This window comes from Charadrius vociferus, unplaced genomic scaffold (assembly GCF_000708025.1).
Source record: "Charadrius vociferus isolate BGI_N301 unplaced genomic scaffold, ASM70802v2 scaffold806, whole genome shotgun sequence".
In the NCBI taxonomy this organism is placed as follows: domain Eukaryota; kingdom Metazoa; phylum Chordata; class Aves; order Charadriiformes; family Charadriidae; genus Charadrius; species Charadrius vociferus.
The window spans coordinates 995,660-1,013,659 of record NW_009649038.1 but is presented as its reverse complement, the minus strand read 5'-3'; the positions used below and the strand labels follow the sequence as shown (position 1 = coordinate 1,013,659).

The 18,000-nt window shown below is 36.6% G+C and overlaps 1 protein-coding gene across 1 annotated transcript in view; it reads right to left on the bottom strand.

The window, feature by feature from the left end:
- The window catches only part of PRDM5 (PR domain containing 5), a 79,445-nt gene extending 61,905 nt beyond the window's left edge, over positions 1-17,540 (bottom strand). Inside the window, exons 1-3 of the mRNA XM_009887899.1 lie at positions 17,463-17,540; positions 15,272-15,355; positions 5,533-5,655 (exon numbers count right to left, since the gene is read on the bottom strand). Coding sequence (XP_009886201.1) covers positions 5,533-5,655; positions 15,272-15,355; positions 17,463-17,540 — 285 coding nt within the window. The remainder of the gene's footprint in view (positions 1-5,532; positions 5,656-15,271; positions 15,356-17,462) is intronic.
- Positions 17,541-18,000: the final 460 nt, after the last annotated feature.

Here is an 18,000-nt window from a genome sequence, read left to right as displayed (position 1 = left end):
AAAGCTTATCTGATTAACATCCAGAAAAGTTAATTGAAGCTTCTTTACACTACATCTACCCATGTATTTTATAACAAGCTTCATAGCACAAAGAAAAGATAATGATTTTTAATTTTTGTAAGATATTAAGATTAATTTAAACTGTCAACAGGGACATAAGTATTCCTCGAGCTTTAGACAGTCTGTTATATATTACACAAGATACTGTCACACAAGAGCAAAACCCATTTAATTCAATAGACTTGATGCAGCTGCTGTTTTCAAGGACACACCACTTTTCTGTCCTTATCTCAACAGCAGCATTCAAAACCAAAACAAATTACGCTTTCTTTTCTCTCAAGATATATATTCTGCAGTCCAGATAGATATCAGCATGCCACCCTAACTTTTGCATACATCCAGGAGTTGCTGTTTTTCATATGCCTCTGTCAAGGTGTGGAGACCTTTAATTTACTACAGTCTAAATTCAAAACAAATCATGTACTGAAACTCTTGACATGAGGAATAGTAAAAGGTCTTTCTACACTCAGTCTCCACTTGGACAGGATAAAAACACTGGGGTAAACCTCCAATACATCACTGTTTAGGACAACCTTATTCTAAAAGCAAGACAACCTTATAAATGGAAGCATATTCCTATTACTGGCTTGCCAAAAAAATAACAAAAAGAAATTAAAAGCAAAAAAAAAAGAAAAAGCCACGTATCCCAGGCAAAAATAAAGACCCAGACTTCCTTAAAGAACCAAACAGCACACATTTCAATTAGATCATACATGACGCATCTTATACCACACAATAAATCTGGGAGAACAGCAAGCAGAATAAATTTTTCAGGTTAACCCTAGACCAAGTGCATGAATCCTAACAACCAAGCTCTTATCAATACTGCTGCATCCTCACAATGTCTGCACTTCCCTCATGACCATTTGTGTCTAAAAAAAATCCTGGCTCTTTCCCATTGGTGTACTTTTGGTTAGTAAAAAGATTAATGGAAGAAGTACTAAGGACTCTCAATGCTTGAGTGATCTTGGTTGCATTTATATTGAAAAGAAATTAGCTTTGATGCCAATCCAAACTAAAACACAGCTCAAACTCATTCCTCCTCCAAGGCTAATTAGTTTGGCTTTTCCAGCCAAACAAACACTAATAGTCAGGTATTCTGAGCACTAGTGAATTCAGATAAACCCACACTGTAGCAGCTCCTCAGGCAGCATTTTCAGTGAAAGCAATGGAAGTTCTCCAGAACCACAAATCTGAGAATCTGAGTCTCTCCCTCTACCAGCAGCACATTTGTCTACATGTGAAACGCATGTGTCTACATGCATGCAGACATAGGCACAGTGAATGTAGTAAGAAATATTTCTCAAAATTTTAATAATCCTCCTATATACTAAGAACACATCTGCAGTTGTTCCACCTGCCCATCTGCTTAGGCCCTGCTGGTTGTTTTGTTAACAACGTTCCTCTGCAGCAGGCCACAATTGGAGAAAATTCCCAGTGATGGTCATGGTGGCATCACAAGTTCCCCTCATGCTACTCCTGGTTTATTATTCTAAGTCTTAGGACAAGCAAGAGAAGCCTTGGTTCTACCACTGCGGTTTACTTTATTTTCACGTGTTATAGGCTAGTATCAATAACGTTGGTCAAATATTCTCAATGAATTAATTTTAGCTTGTGAGATTCACTGCTAAAGATTACTTAAAAGATTAAGCAGTAGAACAGAGAGAAAAACCAAACACTTGTTTAAAAATTCAGCCAACCCCACAGAAATCTTCATAAATTACAAATGTCTGGAGAAAATTTACATTTCACAAGGGTAATTATAATGTGCTGGTTAGAATACAAAGTCTCTAACCATCTCTAAATATTCTATTTTCTCCTCTTAGTTAGTCAATTAGCCCTTTCTATAACTATGCAGACATATTCTACTTCATTATATAATATGTAATCATTCAGTTGGTTGAAGATTAGGATTTTTTTTTTGATGTCATAAGCTGTATTCTTCGTTTTTTTTATTTTAGGTACTCGTTCAGCAAGGCAAATTCTTTTTTTTTCCACAGCCATGTTAATGTGAGTAATGATAATGAAGCTAAAGCAACTTTACGGATGTAATTCATTACTTTTTCCTCTTTGTAAAACATCATTTTATCATCTTGGTGGCAAGCAGGCAACTCTCCACCAATGTTTTCCTCAGATTTCATAAAACAAAGTGCTCAGATTTCCTCAGATTTCATAAAACAAAGTGCTACTGCACGAAGTGGCCTTAAATTTGCTTAACATTAAAGACAAAGATTGTGTAATTAAAATACTGCAGGATTTGTGGGCTGTGTTGTTGGGGTTTTTTCCCTAAAGGAATAGCAGAGTTTTGGGATTTGCATCTCTACCTACTAAAGTGAGATCAAACCCTGCAAATAAATACATGCATATTCAGGTTTTACCAATACAGGTAGTGCCTGTTCACGTCATAGGCAATTAAATACTTCTATATATATCTACACAGCTTCAAGGTCATTCACATGGAACACACAAGTTATTTTGGCAGCTAATTATTGATGGCAGTAAAAGAAAACTAAAAGATAATTTAGTAAATTTGTTTGTTTTCTTAAGTTTGCTTTTCCTATACTTTTCATCCTTTTGTACGTGCTGATCGTGTTTATTCTATTTTTCCCTGTAACATTTCCAAATGTTTTTCTGTGGAAGCTCTTACAGGACTAACATTCTTGCCATGCTTTTCTTTTTAAACCATCCTTTAACTCCAATACGATCCTTTAAAAAAGGCATGCAGAAAGCACTGAGCACACATGGTATAACATTATGCAATATAGCATAACAGTTTGTTTTCATTTCTTTAAATAATTGTTTTCATTATCAAAAAACCCACTGGTACACACTGGATATTCCATTAAAAACTTCCATTCAGAAGTTCAGGTCATCTTACTGAGTGTTTTATTTAAAATTTAATAACGAACATTAATTGTTCACACTGCTCCCTCTTGTGAGCCTTACTTTGCATTTGCTAACATTGACTGTACTTTGCTATCACACTGCCTGTTCACTGATGACATGCTAATCACTGACTAATGTCTAGGACTCCTCACATATGAGGACCTTTAATATTTGGTACTATAGGCAGGACAGCAAATCTTTTGCTAGATCTTGATATAATTGAGAGACAAAGACAGAAGGAAAACGTACAGAAATAATTACACAGGCAGTGGTCATACTAAATTAACCATTGACTTGTCAGAGACATCAGGAAAAGCATAATAAAGCAGTCATTCAGCGAGTGCTGACAAGAGGTATGAATGAATAGCGAACGCTCTTTCTTACCCGTTACTCAAAGTTCAATTCTAGCCTGGATGTTAAGACCTAAAGAGGCCTGAACCAAAGAGAACAACCTACAGTACAGGACCCGAGGAAAAGCAGATGACGAAGCTGTCCACAGTGAACTAAAACAGGAACAGCAACAAGGTCCAAGGAAACAGTATCAGCAGCAAAACTGCAGTCATGTTCAGCTAGCCATATGTGATGGAATGTCACAGACTGACATTTAGTAAAGCTCAAGCTTTCAAAAGTAGGCACAAATCAGCTGAAGGCTGGCAGATAGCCAGTTAGGTTTCCCAACACAGTAGACTGCTAATAGTAGCATTAAACTACTGTGATAAAGGAAGAAAAGCTAGGCATAAGAGGCACGGTACAACAGCGGAATGGAAATCGCAGAAAAGCTCACAACAGGGGTAGGAAGAGGGAGGTTGATACCAGGTTTGCCGGGGAACTGGCAGCAGCAATCCACTGGGCAGTGCTTGCTTAAGATCCAAATATGCAAACAGTCTCTCTAGTGAGTAGGAGATTTAAGGAGTTGGACAGGTCATCAACACAGAAATTGAAATTGCTAGTGTGGACTGCCACTGAGCATGAATAGAGGGTAAGGGGCAGGGGGCAGAACAGCAATAATGCATCTTTCACACAACTGCATGCTAGGGCTTTACTAGTATTCTTTTTCTACTTAGTAGTTTTAAAATATTTTTTTCCTGGTTTATTTCATCAGAAATGAACTTTGTTTTCTTGGCAAAGGAAAATGATTCTTTTCCTTTGACCTCAAAGCATGTTTTTAAATTCTTTTGTCAAGGATCTGCAGGCAAATCCTAGGAAAAAAGTCATCTCATGATGAAAAAGCAGAATAATAATTTTAAGAAATACTGATAAATAATTCTGCTTTTCCTAATTTTTTGCAAATTTGGATTACACCACCAAATAGCTTAGTTTAGCCTGAAACAACATTTTTGAAAGTATACATTTTGAGCAAAAAACTTAACACAGCTATGTAACCCTTACTTATGTGGGATTGGAAATCATTTTACTGTGAAAACTGAGCTGTTGAAAAACAAATATGCAGATAGTTAATTTCTTTCATAATCTCCAAAAGGACAACAGCCATAACTAGAAAAATATCACTGTCTTTGTTGCATTCCGCAAAGTTACAGAATGCTTCCAAAACTGAGAGATGAAACAGGCTAAGACTCTTCAGCTTGAGAAAAGAGCTGTCAAATAAGAGGGAAAGGATATAATAGGGTTCTATAAAATCAAGGATGGCATAGAAAAATAAACCTGAAGTAACTATTCACTGTTATACAAGGACTAGGAAATCAAGTGAAATTAAGAAGTTTCTAGAAGAAAAGCAGAACCATATTTCAACATAACGTGTAATTAAAACAGTGGAACTCATCACCACAGAATGCTGCAAATGACGAATGTAAAAATGTAAAAACAAGCTGGATAAATTCAGATCCATAGCCAAGAATAGAAAAATAAAATTATCTTTTTTTTATTACCTTATCCTGAAGCATTGCCTGATCATCCTATCAGATTATTAGATCCTTCAATTCTGTTTTCTACTGGAATATTTTAAGTACCATGCTTGCTTTCAAAAGTGTCACACTTTTATATTAAATTTTAAACTATAAAGCAAATGCACAATTCTGCTTTCCGCACACCTAAGCCCATACCTGAGTTCAGCATGAAACACAACTAGGCCTCTAAATCATTAGCCCTGACTCAGCCAGGTATATTGTTACGTAGTAATCTTTTTAATTTCCAAAATGACAGGAAAACGACTGCATTCAGGCAAAAGCTTAACTTGACTGAATAAGGCTGTATTGAGAAAGTCAAACTGTTGCTACAGTAGTGAGTTAACTACTCTGGATTTTTTATTTTTTTTTTAATGTAAACTGTTCACTTTTTAAGCCAAGAGAAGTAATTCGTCTAGGTGATTCCGTGCAATTCCATCACAGTGGATTCAAAGAATATCAGAGTCTAACTAAGGACCTCTTTGGTCTTTCATCCCATCATTCTTATTTATGGTATTATATTTATGCACAAGAGTTCACTTCTAAAAAGAAAGGTAGGAAAAGGAAAACAGTTTGCTACTTTTCTCAGATCTTGCTATTTTACTGCAAGAGACAAAGACCAAAGAGGAGATCAAATTAGTAAATCAATAACTGGACGCAAATGGTAGGAATTCACCAAATCTACCTGGATGGCTGCCAGGTTCTTCTGTTCCTGCGATGGAGCCTCATGGACAAAACGCAGCCAATTAGAATGGCGTGGATTGCTTGCATCCAGGATATAAAGGACTTCACCTTTACTCCCACGAACCTGAAACATTAAAAAAAAAAAGTCAAGCAAAATTAAAATTGTTTACCAAACACAATCACACAAAGACTAAGGCATGCTTGTGCTCAGCAAGCGAGTCTTACATTCAACAGGTACTCACATCTGTGGTGCAGATTCACCTTTTTCTAGAAGCATATTTATTCACCTAAGAATAGGGGGGCAACTCAAATCCAGCAACTGGTGTCAGCTTCCATTATTGAGCTCCCCCTTTCTTTTCTTAGCCTTTCCTTTAGTAAACAATATTACAACTGACTCCTGGGTCTTCCTAATCTGACAGTATGGTCACTGGTGCTCACGTTCTTTCCTCTCTTTTTTCCTTCAAGTCCTCTTTTTCTTTATGATCCTGCCAGAAACCAATACAACCTGAAAGGTCCTTTCCCATTCCAACCCTGTCATTCCTTTTCCAGTTTTCCTTTCTGAGTTCTCCTCCTTCACATCTTCTGATGCATTTTACTTCTACAGTCTAGCTAATTCTTCTCATACCTTCCTGTGTTTTGCCTCCAATTCCTTTTCCTTTCCTCACAACTCACTATTATTGTCCTATCTTCCTTCTCCAAAATACCATCCAAGAGCAGACCGTTTTCTTCAGTAACCTATGCACGTCCTCTAACTCACTCAACTTGCTTTGCAGTGTTTCTCTTCTGCTAACAGTACAGATAAGGCCAACAGTAACTTACCTCTGGACAAAAGGGATAGGACATTCTCTAATCCTGTACTATTCCAACCACCATTTGGTTCCAACACCACTGAGTTCAGGCTCTTATTCATCAGTTTTTGTATTCCTGCAATCACCCATGTCCATTCAGTAATCTTTGCCTTGATAGTTCTTCACCCTTCACTTACTTTTTCATATTTGATACTCTTCTAGACTCACTTGTCCTTTGCTCATTATGTTCTAGCAGATCCTATTCAGCCTCTATGACCAATTCCTAAATCCATCTCTTTCTGCTCACTTCCACATTTCCAGAAGCACCTCAACCTTCACTGGCAACCATTACACACAGAATACATCCATATCTGAATTCAACTTTTCCACTACCTTTGCCGCTTCCCTCTTCTGTTATCTTACCAGTTGCTCAACCAACTTCCAACCTGAATTTGTTCTCCACTCCCATCCCACTACTCCATCCTCTTTTTGCTTCTTTATCACCAAATATAACTTCTCTTCTTCATTCAAATTCCAAATCCAGTAGATACGCCTTCATTACTGTTAACTCTTACTGCCCCACACCAATCCTAAATATTGCAGAAACTTATAAAGCACGTACTGAAAACCATATTCTTCTTTTCCCTTTCAAGTGTTCTATGGGTTTGGGGTTTTTTTGTTTTGGGGTTCCAAATAGGGAATCCACAGAGCAGAACCTCACTTTGAGTGCAAATGATTAAGATTGCAGATTAGCATCTTTCAGCAATTAAAGTCAAGCTAGTGGCTTTGTGATTTAGCTACCAGGGAACGGGTTACAGAAGCCCACTTTGTAGGTCCTATAAAGGTTTCCGTCAGATCTTTGTTTGAGTTGGAAAGAGGAGCAATCAAGATCTTATTATAAAAACCATATGTTACACTATCCACCTTTTCATCCAATATTCTTCTTCATTTGCTTGATCCTTAAATTATATAAGAATAATTTATATTCATTTCCATGATACATGATCATCTCAGTTGTGCCTTCTTGATCTCTGTCAATCCATGAAGAGATATCACACATAAAGACTTAACACATAAGGAAACTATTGATAAAAGAATACCATAAATCCCTTAAAGGCGTGCTATATTTTCTATTGCTTTTTTCACCTCATAAAGAAATAATGCTGTAGCAAATACACAGATGTGAGGAAGAAAAGTCAAGAAAAACAGCCAAAACACTGTACTTAACACGAACTAGACTGGTGACATTTACCACTCCTTTTCTCAGTGGTTGCATGGACAGATGAGTTTCCTAAATGAACAACTGATTTTTGAGCACCATAGCAGTGAATCCCAAACTTAATCAATATATAAACCAAACAAAAATATATTGCAAATATAAAATATAACGCAAATATATTTCTCAAACTCTAAGCCAGTACAAGCTAATCATGGTAGTTAAATGAAGTAAACAGCTAGACTCTACATTTTCAGTTTAAAATAAGTGCACCTAAATATCATTCATATTGAATTATTAATTAATCAAAATGAAGTTTGGAATACGTCCCAAAGGGTGCTCCCTCCAGTAACAGTCCACCAAAGTCCTCAGTCATCCTTCTGCTTTGTGGCATGATCACCAAACAAGAAAACCAGTTTAATTAGAAGATAAAACAATAACTACAAGCTAATATGCTTACACCTGGGTTTGCCTGTAAATCTGTTCTGATATCCAAGGAGAGAGGATCGAGATAGCTGTCACTAAGGCAGATGTTGCACTGTAGGCCCACGCAATTCTGCTAGCCACACCAACAAGGAAGTTTGCCTCCTGCACTCCTCCATCAATGACACTGGAAAGCATGAGAAATGTACTGCGTAGCTTCAGTATCTCTCCCCAACCCTGGCAGTTGTACCAGCTATAACAGCAAGGGAAGAAAATGGGATGACAGTGTCAAGCTGCTTATGTGGTCCTCAAGAAACTTAAAGATGCTGCAATTTACCTCTCTACACCACAGAGACAGGACTAAGCATGTACAGTACTGGAGCACAACAATTAAAAAAAAAATAATAATCCCCATATTGAATAAAGTTGCTTGGCTTTCTTTATCTCTGAGAACACCCTTTTACAAAAATTTCCACACATATCCTTACCACTTACTCCATAAAAGACCTGGAGAACTGAACAGGATTCATATTGCAACAAAGCTTTCAGTCCACTCTCAGGAGACTCCTCTGCAATCACCCAACCACTCCAAGAATCTTCAGGACAACCTGCCTACCACAACTATTGCTGGCAGGAAATTGTTGGAATACTGAGGATGCTTTCAGGAAGAGGAAATGAAAAATATTTTGTACACTACAAACTATAGTAAAAAATTCTTTAAGGAAGATTTTTTCAATGTACCTGCAAGCAAATTTCTGCATTTCCCCCACATATCTGAATCACTACAATCTTAGATAGTCATAAGGTACTTAAAATAAAGGCTAAAGATTTTTACAGGATTGAGGTTCCCTGATACTTTCATATAGTACTACCACTTTCACAATGGTAGTGAATATATTTGTACTTAAAAATTGTGACATTTCAACCTGTCACCTGTCTACATGACTAACTATGTTTGAATGTTATCTTCCCAGTTCCTACACAGTTGGTATTACCTGAACTAAGAAAAATCATCCAGTTAGCTTGAGGTGTGTTCCTTAAGATCCTCAAGCTACAGTGGCTAATCCAGAAAGGATTTTAAAAACTATTCTAACAGGACCTGAACTCAAGTGCAAAAGTATTTCTAATTGATTTTCTAAGGCCGCCAAACTAAAGGTGCTCTTAAGTCATGAGACCATTGCTAAATAATAAAGGATTCCGTCATTTCATAGATAAACAGAGACCTAAGACTGTATGATATGCCTTTGGTTAGCATGGAAAATCAGTGAAAGAGCTAGAAATAGACCTCAAAAGCCTAACCACCAGTAGATGATGTAATAATTTAATGTTTTGTTTAAAAACAAGAAACAGGACCTTACCCCTATTTCCTCTAAAGGTAAATCCACAACAGTTGAAGCTGCTTGCTGTAGTTCAGTAGACCGTTTTGGTCTAGGACCCATTTATTGCTGAGGCCCTTTCGACCACTGAGGCCAAGATGTTCCTGTATTTTCTGTAATCAGTGGAGATAACTTGGAGTTTCTATTACCAGTGAGTGATGTGACCAGACACGCAGTCACCTTTGATTTCCCAGACTAAATAATTAAGTAGCAATTAGTCTCATATCTAAGTATAGGCAGACTTTGGCCTAAGCCTAGAACAAGGCTGATTCAAATTCATGCCTGATAACCCATGGCAAGATATCTTTCCATTTTACTATACCCTCAATATTTGGTCACTCACTACAGTCAAACACCTGAAATGCATATAAGATCCAAAGCACACCAGACACGAGAGCACCTCAGATTGGATTATTATGAAGAATTATCTCCTTGAGAATCAACACAAAAGGTATCACTTTACTAATTTAGTTAAATGCCTTCACAGTAAGATGAAATACCTGACATTCACTGTTACCACAAGGAGTTTTACCTCAAGATCAATCAGGACATCATTGAATTATGCCACATTAACAAACACCATGTCACTATACAAGTATTTGGAAAAAATGTGCCCCTAGTCATTGTATAAGCTACCACATGAAACCCTACACAGGCCTAAATAACGTCTAAGCTGCCTGTAATGCCCATCAACAACTTGCACTACTCCATCTGCTAGCCCTTTATGCTGCAGTGAAATTATCTCCAGATTTTCAAAATACATCCAAAGTTGTCATCTACGCTACTTCAAAATGCTCATGAGTGCAATTGCAAATGCTCTACCATGCACACCTGGCAAGAGAAGAAGAAAAAACTTCACTGAAAATAAGCAGATGGTTATCCTTGCTGAAGGCAGTAAACACACTGTCTGCTTTCTGGAAACCATTTTCTAAACATTTATAAATCTGAAAAATCTATGTTCATTCAAACAACCATATAAAGACGAGTACTGTTTTCTGCATTGCATTTTTCTGATTAGCTGAAAACACGATTTTTATTGTTAATAGTATAAAACAGCTAGATGCAATACTTCTGCATCCTCAGTTTCAGACCTCCATCACAGAGCTCACTGCAGAACAGAAACTCCTATTTTAACACTGCTGTAGAAACTATTAAAATAACACTTGCAAAGGAAACCTGAGGCAGCAACTGTTGATTTGCTTAATCGCTAAGAAATATTGGGACATAGACAGTGTGCGATATTTTTCTTCAGCCAAATTACACAGCAACAGTTTTTCATGTTAATGACGGTTCTTCTGGTGCATGACGTTATCTGACCTTGTCAGAGACAGAACGGTTCAGAAACCTCATTCCTAGAATTCTGCTAACATTTTGTGGAGATCTCATAAAAAGGGTTGAACTTTGTGTTCACTGGAAGGATTCCCAAATCTCCTTAAGCAAATTGTGTGTGATCATCTGTAACAAGTTCAGATTAGAATACCACCACCTCAACCTATCGACATGTGCTTTCTAACATCTTAAATAAAACACGTAACTGAAGATGTGAGGCTAACATGCTCAGTCACTTTCAGGAGTAGATTCTTCACACCACCAAAACCAGAAGATCATTAAGGTGCCTGTTCCAAAAGTCACTAAAATTAATACAAAGTCATACACTAAAGCTTGATTTAGTCATCTTTGGTCATGTTAAAAGGAGTTGATTAATGAAATTTAGCTAAATAAAACAAACTGGTAAGAATATTAATAACTACTTTGGACTCCAATCTACCCCAGTGGGTATTAATTTAACAAAATTGAAAATCTAGGACACAAACGTGCAACTGAGATTGTGTGTCAATGTCTGACTTGTGTGGCAAAAGTGATTTTAAATGCAATTTGAATAAAAAAAAAATAAAAAAATGCATCCAGATCCATTTGCCTAAGAAATGAGAAAAACAAAAACATTTCTGAAAATTAAACAGATTCACACAAAAACATTAAAAGCAAACAGTTTTAAATGTAAATACTACCTAAGGAGTAATGACTGGGAAGGTAGTCTTCATACAGAAAAAATAAAGACTGCATCGCCAAGAACTAGATTTCTAATATTAAATTCATCTTGAGAGCAAACACAGAATTCTTCAATTTAACATTTATTGTATCATGAAGCTCGGGACATAATTGGACCTAATGCCTTGTATGTATGTAAGAGCCTTCCTATGCCAGAACCACATTTTAAAGGCAAGATATCAAAGAGAAAAACAAAAACAAAACCACACCACCATTAGCTTAAAGTGCTTGACTTCTCATACCTCAATCATAAACATTAAAGCTCTGATCCAAAGCTGGTTGTTGCCAATAGCAGATATTTTGTTGCCTTGACTAGTTTTCAGGCATGCTTATTTAACTGAAAACAATCGTCACTGCAAAAGTGATGAAAGTTAAGTAATAGAAACATAAGTTCATTTCATTTTCTCATATACATAAAATATAGCTTCTATTGAAAGACTGATTTCCAGAATGTTTCTGTCCTTGGTTTTAATATAACAACGAAGAAAACAATCTTGGCAGATAGACAGAAACCAAACCTGAAATATGTACTATTCAGCATTACACAGCGTATTATATGCCATCCAATCCTGACCAACATTTCTTCATGGTATGTCAGAGCATTTGAAGAAGGCCTAAGTCTTTCCAGCCCTCCCTGTTTTAACATTTGCCAAAGTCATCACCAAAAATATATCTGCTTGCCACAATCCAATAGCAGTGAAATGAATGTCCTTTTCTTGGTTAGGCACAATAAAGAAAAGAAACTGAACAGCTCTCTTCCCTTTGCAAAGCGAACTTCTGTGAACTTCAACATCTAAAGATTATTCTGTTCTTGCCTTAAGCACTTGCTCTTCCAGCAAATACACATAATTTACAACTGCTATGATAAGTACACTAATACAGACCAATGAAGCAGTATTTAATCAAGGTGTTAGTGGGATGCTAAAAATAAGAAAAAAAACTCTTAATCTATCACCAGCAACTAGCTGCGCACTTAATTAGCACAACATGCAATTCAGTCTGGGTTTTTTGACAGAAAGAAAAAGTACAAAGCCATTTGGACATTTTCTTGGCTTTTTAGTATTACTCCTAACTATATAGTTACCACAGGTTGGGTCTTTTTCCCTTTCACATCACTTGTAAATAAAACATTTCAGTGTGTAGCTCTTTACAAGGATAACAGCAAGATCAAGTATGCTTCCCCCCGAGTCCTCTGGAATATGTTGAATGAGCAAGTGTAAACCTTTCATTTATTCAAAACTATACAAGTTACAGGCAGATTAATGGCATTCCGCTCTAAGTAATTTAAACACAAACTCTAACATCCTCAGAACATTATTTAACAAAATCACTGGACCTGATAAATTTTTTGGGTTCCATGTTTTCCCAAAGACCAAAAGAAAACATAACTTGTACAATTCTGCCTCAACGGGACATCTCAAAAATGCCAATTCACAATCCTGGTCTCGAAGAAAAAGGAATAGCTTGATCAAAACAGACCACATCACAGACCACAACTCCACACAACTAGAAATGCATGTGGTAAACGTCCTCATAGAAAACTATTCCCCATAATTGAAGCTCTGCTCCCAGGCATCACATATCAAGAAAATAAATGTTCTACTTACGTTCATTTTTACTCTACTTACAAAAACCCTTTAGTACTTCGCCTTCTTTCTAAATGTGTTCTCTCTGAAAATGCATTTTTTTGACTTCCATCAGACTGTGAGGTCAGGCTTTAGTGTGCCTTCATCCAACAGGCTACAGATTAATTATTTTTAGTATCTTTGGTACAGCTGACTATGCACAAACTTGGCTAGTTTCTGTGACTGCCTCCCGCAGTCCCTGGAATAACCATCTACTTGGGCAGTTCAATTTTTTACTTTCTGCATTCCTGGTCTCGATTTTCAACTTAAGACTACCCTCAGTATGATTTAAATTATATTATAAAGCTCACGTTCAGATCAACTTCAGTAAACATGAACAACTTGGGTTCAAACATTCAGGAAGTCATAAAATTTGGTATGCAGGAATCTTTTCAAGGCTCTCAAAACTAGGTTACAATAAGATATTATGAAATGGTTTTAGAATTGCTCATAAAAAACTCATTTTCTTATTTGGTATCGATGGGGTCATATTAGTGTCAACCGTAAATACATGTATTTGCCTTTTATTTTCTGTCTTACAGAAACAGATAAATTGTATTTAATCACCAGCAATGAGGCATCTGGAAAATCATATGGCTTTCCAACAAACTTAAATTAAAGACCTTCTCATTACTATAATCCACCCACCATCCCTTCCGAAACCCTTGTTCTAGCTCAAGTATTTTATTGATTTAAAATAACCCACAGAAACATCATAAAAAGGCTAGTGAGCCAGGACACATTAACATGTAGTGTATTCAGCAAACATTTGTAATAAAAGCACATTGTATTGTTTTGTTTTCAGCTGTGAACAAAGAAGATGAAACCAGCTGCTCTGAGTACATAACCAAAGGTGAGAGGGGAACGAATTGTCCACACCTCTCTGGGAAAGGATTTTGGGCACACCCCTAGATTAAAAAAGAAAAAAAAATAAAATAAAGCAAGCAAAGGGAAGGGGGAAAAAAAGGCACATGGATTCACAGACTTGAGTTAACACTAATCTAGGAATATTTTGCCACTCACTGTATTTATACTGAGTTTTGGTTTAATAAGATGGGCTTTTAGCATTCTCTCACTCATTGTTCCAGCGTACAGAATCTATTTATAGTTCTGCTAAGACTGTATCAATACTACGCTCTCTTTATAAGCCGCTCAGCGATGCTAATGCTAGAGGGTTTTTTTTGAAACAAACATTTATTTTGTAATAAATGCACAGATAGTGCTTTAAGCCAGATGTCAAACATAATAAGCTTTTTTTTGTGCAGTGCCACATAACATATAAGTAACAGTCATCCTTCCAGCTCTAGCCATAGAAAGGTGAAAAAGTAGGAAATTAGACCCCTTCTCAGTGTAAAACAGGACAAAATATGCATTCCATAGAAACTGCTCAGCTGGGGGTGAAAAAAAAAAAAGAAATAAAAAAAGGAAAGGAATTCTGCTCAAAGAACTATAGCAGGAAAGAAAGACTACAAAAATGGAACAGAAGCACCAAAAAGCAGGTGTTTATAACAAGCTGGAAATGTTGTTATTGCAAGTATTTATCAGTTAGTGTAATCTTCTCAACTGGTAAACTCAGACAGATTTTTGCTACAGGCAAACACAATTATGACAGGAACTAGGATGGGTTAGGGACCCAATTACAAGATCTAGTGTATAAACTACTGTGGCTGCCTAATATATATGAAAAAGAGCCCTGAAACTCACTATACTTTCATCTACCCACAGCACCAGGTTTTTATTTTGCTAAAGATCTCACAACTACACATTGCATTACAAAAGTTGCTAAAACTTAAAAACTTCACTTATACAATTGCCAAACCCTAGCACTAGTGTCACAGAAGAAAATGTTTTATATCACAGTTGGAGGAAGCTACGAGCTGACACCTGCTGATCAGCATAAATCAGTATTTCAGTAACTTACAACCATCCTCCTATATTCAAGTTATTTTAATCTATTTTTTTTATTTTCACATTTTCCAATAGTTTTCACAATGTTGTTATATTTTTGTGTTTTCCTTGACTTGATATTTTTCACACTTCATTGATTAGAAACTATCTTTTGCTATTTCTTCATTGTTTTAAAAAGTCATTCCCCTTCCACCCAAAAAGCATATTTTAAAGGGATCAATAAGTACAAAATCTCATTACAGTATCTTTATGCTAGGGAAAAAAGAAAATAAAAAAAAAAGGATTTGTTACAGTATAAACTTAATTCTGAGAGCACTTTCTGCTAGATGTGATGATGTCACTCTAGACTACTCACTTCCCACATGAGCCTGCAGTCTGTGTTCTCATCCAGTTCCTGCGGCATTCGCTTCTCCCCTGCAAAGGGGCCAAATTTTTCACCCTAAGGAATAATTATAAAAGGAAAAGTATCAGTGAAAAAAAGAAAAAAAAAAAAAGCAAGCAAATTGCGAAACTCCAGCAGAGGTAACATTTTTTTAAGCTTCAAATGGAAAAGGACAGTTTCCCTTTGTCATCCTACTACAAGCCAAGAAGGTGCACATCCTTGAGGGTTCAATTTCAAGCTCATTCCCATTCCTTTCATAGCTTGGAGAATCTCTTAAAACCATACTTTTGCTCCACGCACTTATTTCCCCTTTGGGAAAAAGCATTTTATTTTAAATAAGGCTGAAGTTTACAATTAAAATTTCTTACATTTCTTATAAGATTTTTCAGGAAGCACCTTGCAATAGACATCCAACTAAAACATACAGTATTTGGCAAGCACAAAGTTTACATTAGATTTATTTGCAAGATTATTTGCAACACTACTTTTTGAAGTGCCACAAACCAAAACATTGAATAACCAAGGTTTTGATCATACAGAGAGATTCGTTTAAAAACACAGGGAGTATGCATGTGTCTATGAATTAATTCATGCCTTCATAAACAAAATTAAAATGTTATACCACCTGCTAGTCATAACACATGCTGTGAAAGCATCCATTGATATATTCTTCCAAAAGTATTGGGTATCAGTGTTTTTTTCCTTCACAGACGTCACACTAGTAGCAGGGTAAGTTATTTAAATAGCACTTTCTTCTTACCCAGGCCTAACTTTCTACCACCCTCCCCCTCCCCAGCCTTGTGCTTATTTGCAGTGACAAGCCCTACAAAGCAGAATGCAGAATGCTATGTTCCTTTAGGCAGTATTCAGATCGAAAAGCTCTATATACTTTTAAGCATTAGAGATCATGACTATATAATGAAAAGCAACTTTGTTGTTTCTTTACAAATAAGAGTATTTTGGCTAATAAAAGTATTGATCTTGTACACATGTCCCTCCCCCCAGGCAGATTCCATGGTTCTAGAAACAGCCTGCTACATGCTTTCCCTCTTGCTTAGTTTTTACAGATTGCCTACAGGTAGAGCAGAGACAAAGAACTGGAATGGAAAACTTCCAGGATCATTCCTCTTAAATACAAGGATTTTTTTATTTGGTTGGTAGTTTCTAATTTTAAACCTGAAAAGGCAATAAACAAAGGAAAAGAAAAATGGCATTGCATAATAAGGAAACAGAACCAAGGGGCAATATTTTTAACTGCGCACAAAGAAGATTTCATTAGAAAGAACAGCAAAGCAGAAGGTAAAAAGACAAGAGCAGCAGAAGACAACTGGAGCCCAAAGCAGTAATGGAGACACAGATATGGGCAGTGATAGCAAAAACTGGCACTGTGGAGCACTTCTGACTAATCTCCATAGAACCTGTCATCGTTTGTGCATTTTTGAGGTCAGACTTCCTCCCCTGCCAGCTTCACAAATCCTGGGATTTGACACTCAATCTGAAATTTCCTTCTTCTTTTACCTAATCAGCAATGAGGGTGAAAATAGATCAATACCTGTACAGCCATCAATGTTCTCAGCTTATGCTGAGTGCCACCCCAGCAAACATGATGCTGTCTGCCAGGGGCCATGAAGATATTACATGGGAGGCAGTTTGCTTAGATTGTGCTGTTTGCTTAGATTAAGGAGGAGGAAGAGTCAAGATTGTGGCAGAGCAAATCTGCTCTGGAAATGTGTGGTCCTCTCTAGCTCAGTAAAGATAAGGTAGGCCCTTGCTGGTGCAGACACCTCCTGCCAGGCTGAACTAGCTTTCCCCATTCACTTAGAACGCAACAAGTAGTTTTGGTGCAACAAGAAAAGCAGCTCACTACAATTGCTGAGCTCTAAGAGAGGGCACAATTACATCTGCCAAACCTCTTATTACTCATAGCAATTATCAAGATGAAAATAAATTTATTGCATGATAATCTAGATTATATCTGTAGAAAGAAAAAGAAAAAACTCTGATTTTAATATGGAAATTATTTGAAGACATAATAAATGAACAAGGAACCTGAAAAAGCTAGGCTCCCATACCCACATCAGCAGCAGAATAACACTTTTTAAGACGGCATAATAAAGAGATTAATTTCTTCCTGAAGTACTTTAGAGGCTTCCACAACCCTCACCTCAGTAATACTTTCATCCTTGAAGTCCAAAAGATCCCTAGGTACCTTATAAAGCACTTCAGTGTTAATTTTACCCATCACTGAAGCACACATCACCTCTGGGATGAAGCACAGCAACAGCATAATACTGCATACTGAATCAAAACAAGAAACACCATACATCATTCCTACCTCAGCTACTCCAAACCAATAAACTTCTACTGCAATATGTTTAAGACCTTCTAGAAGCTCAGAACAGTAGCAAAAGCAAAAAGGCGAGATGCCCACCTCTAAATGTAAGTGAATGTAACATGAACAGTAGGCGATTCAGACTTCTAAGCACTTTTTATAGCTTCTCAAATTTGGAGAGAAAGCACAAATCAGAGACAGCAAAACCTGATGTCTTAGAACACAAAGGTCCACGGGGATAAATGTAATTATTCATTTAGCCTTTCTCAGCATTTTCTTCACATATATATTTATTAGTGCTAGTTAATAAACATGCTGTCATATACCATATTGATCAAAAACATACTAAGACTTCAACTTCCTCTCTGAT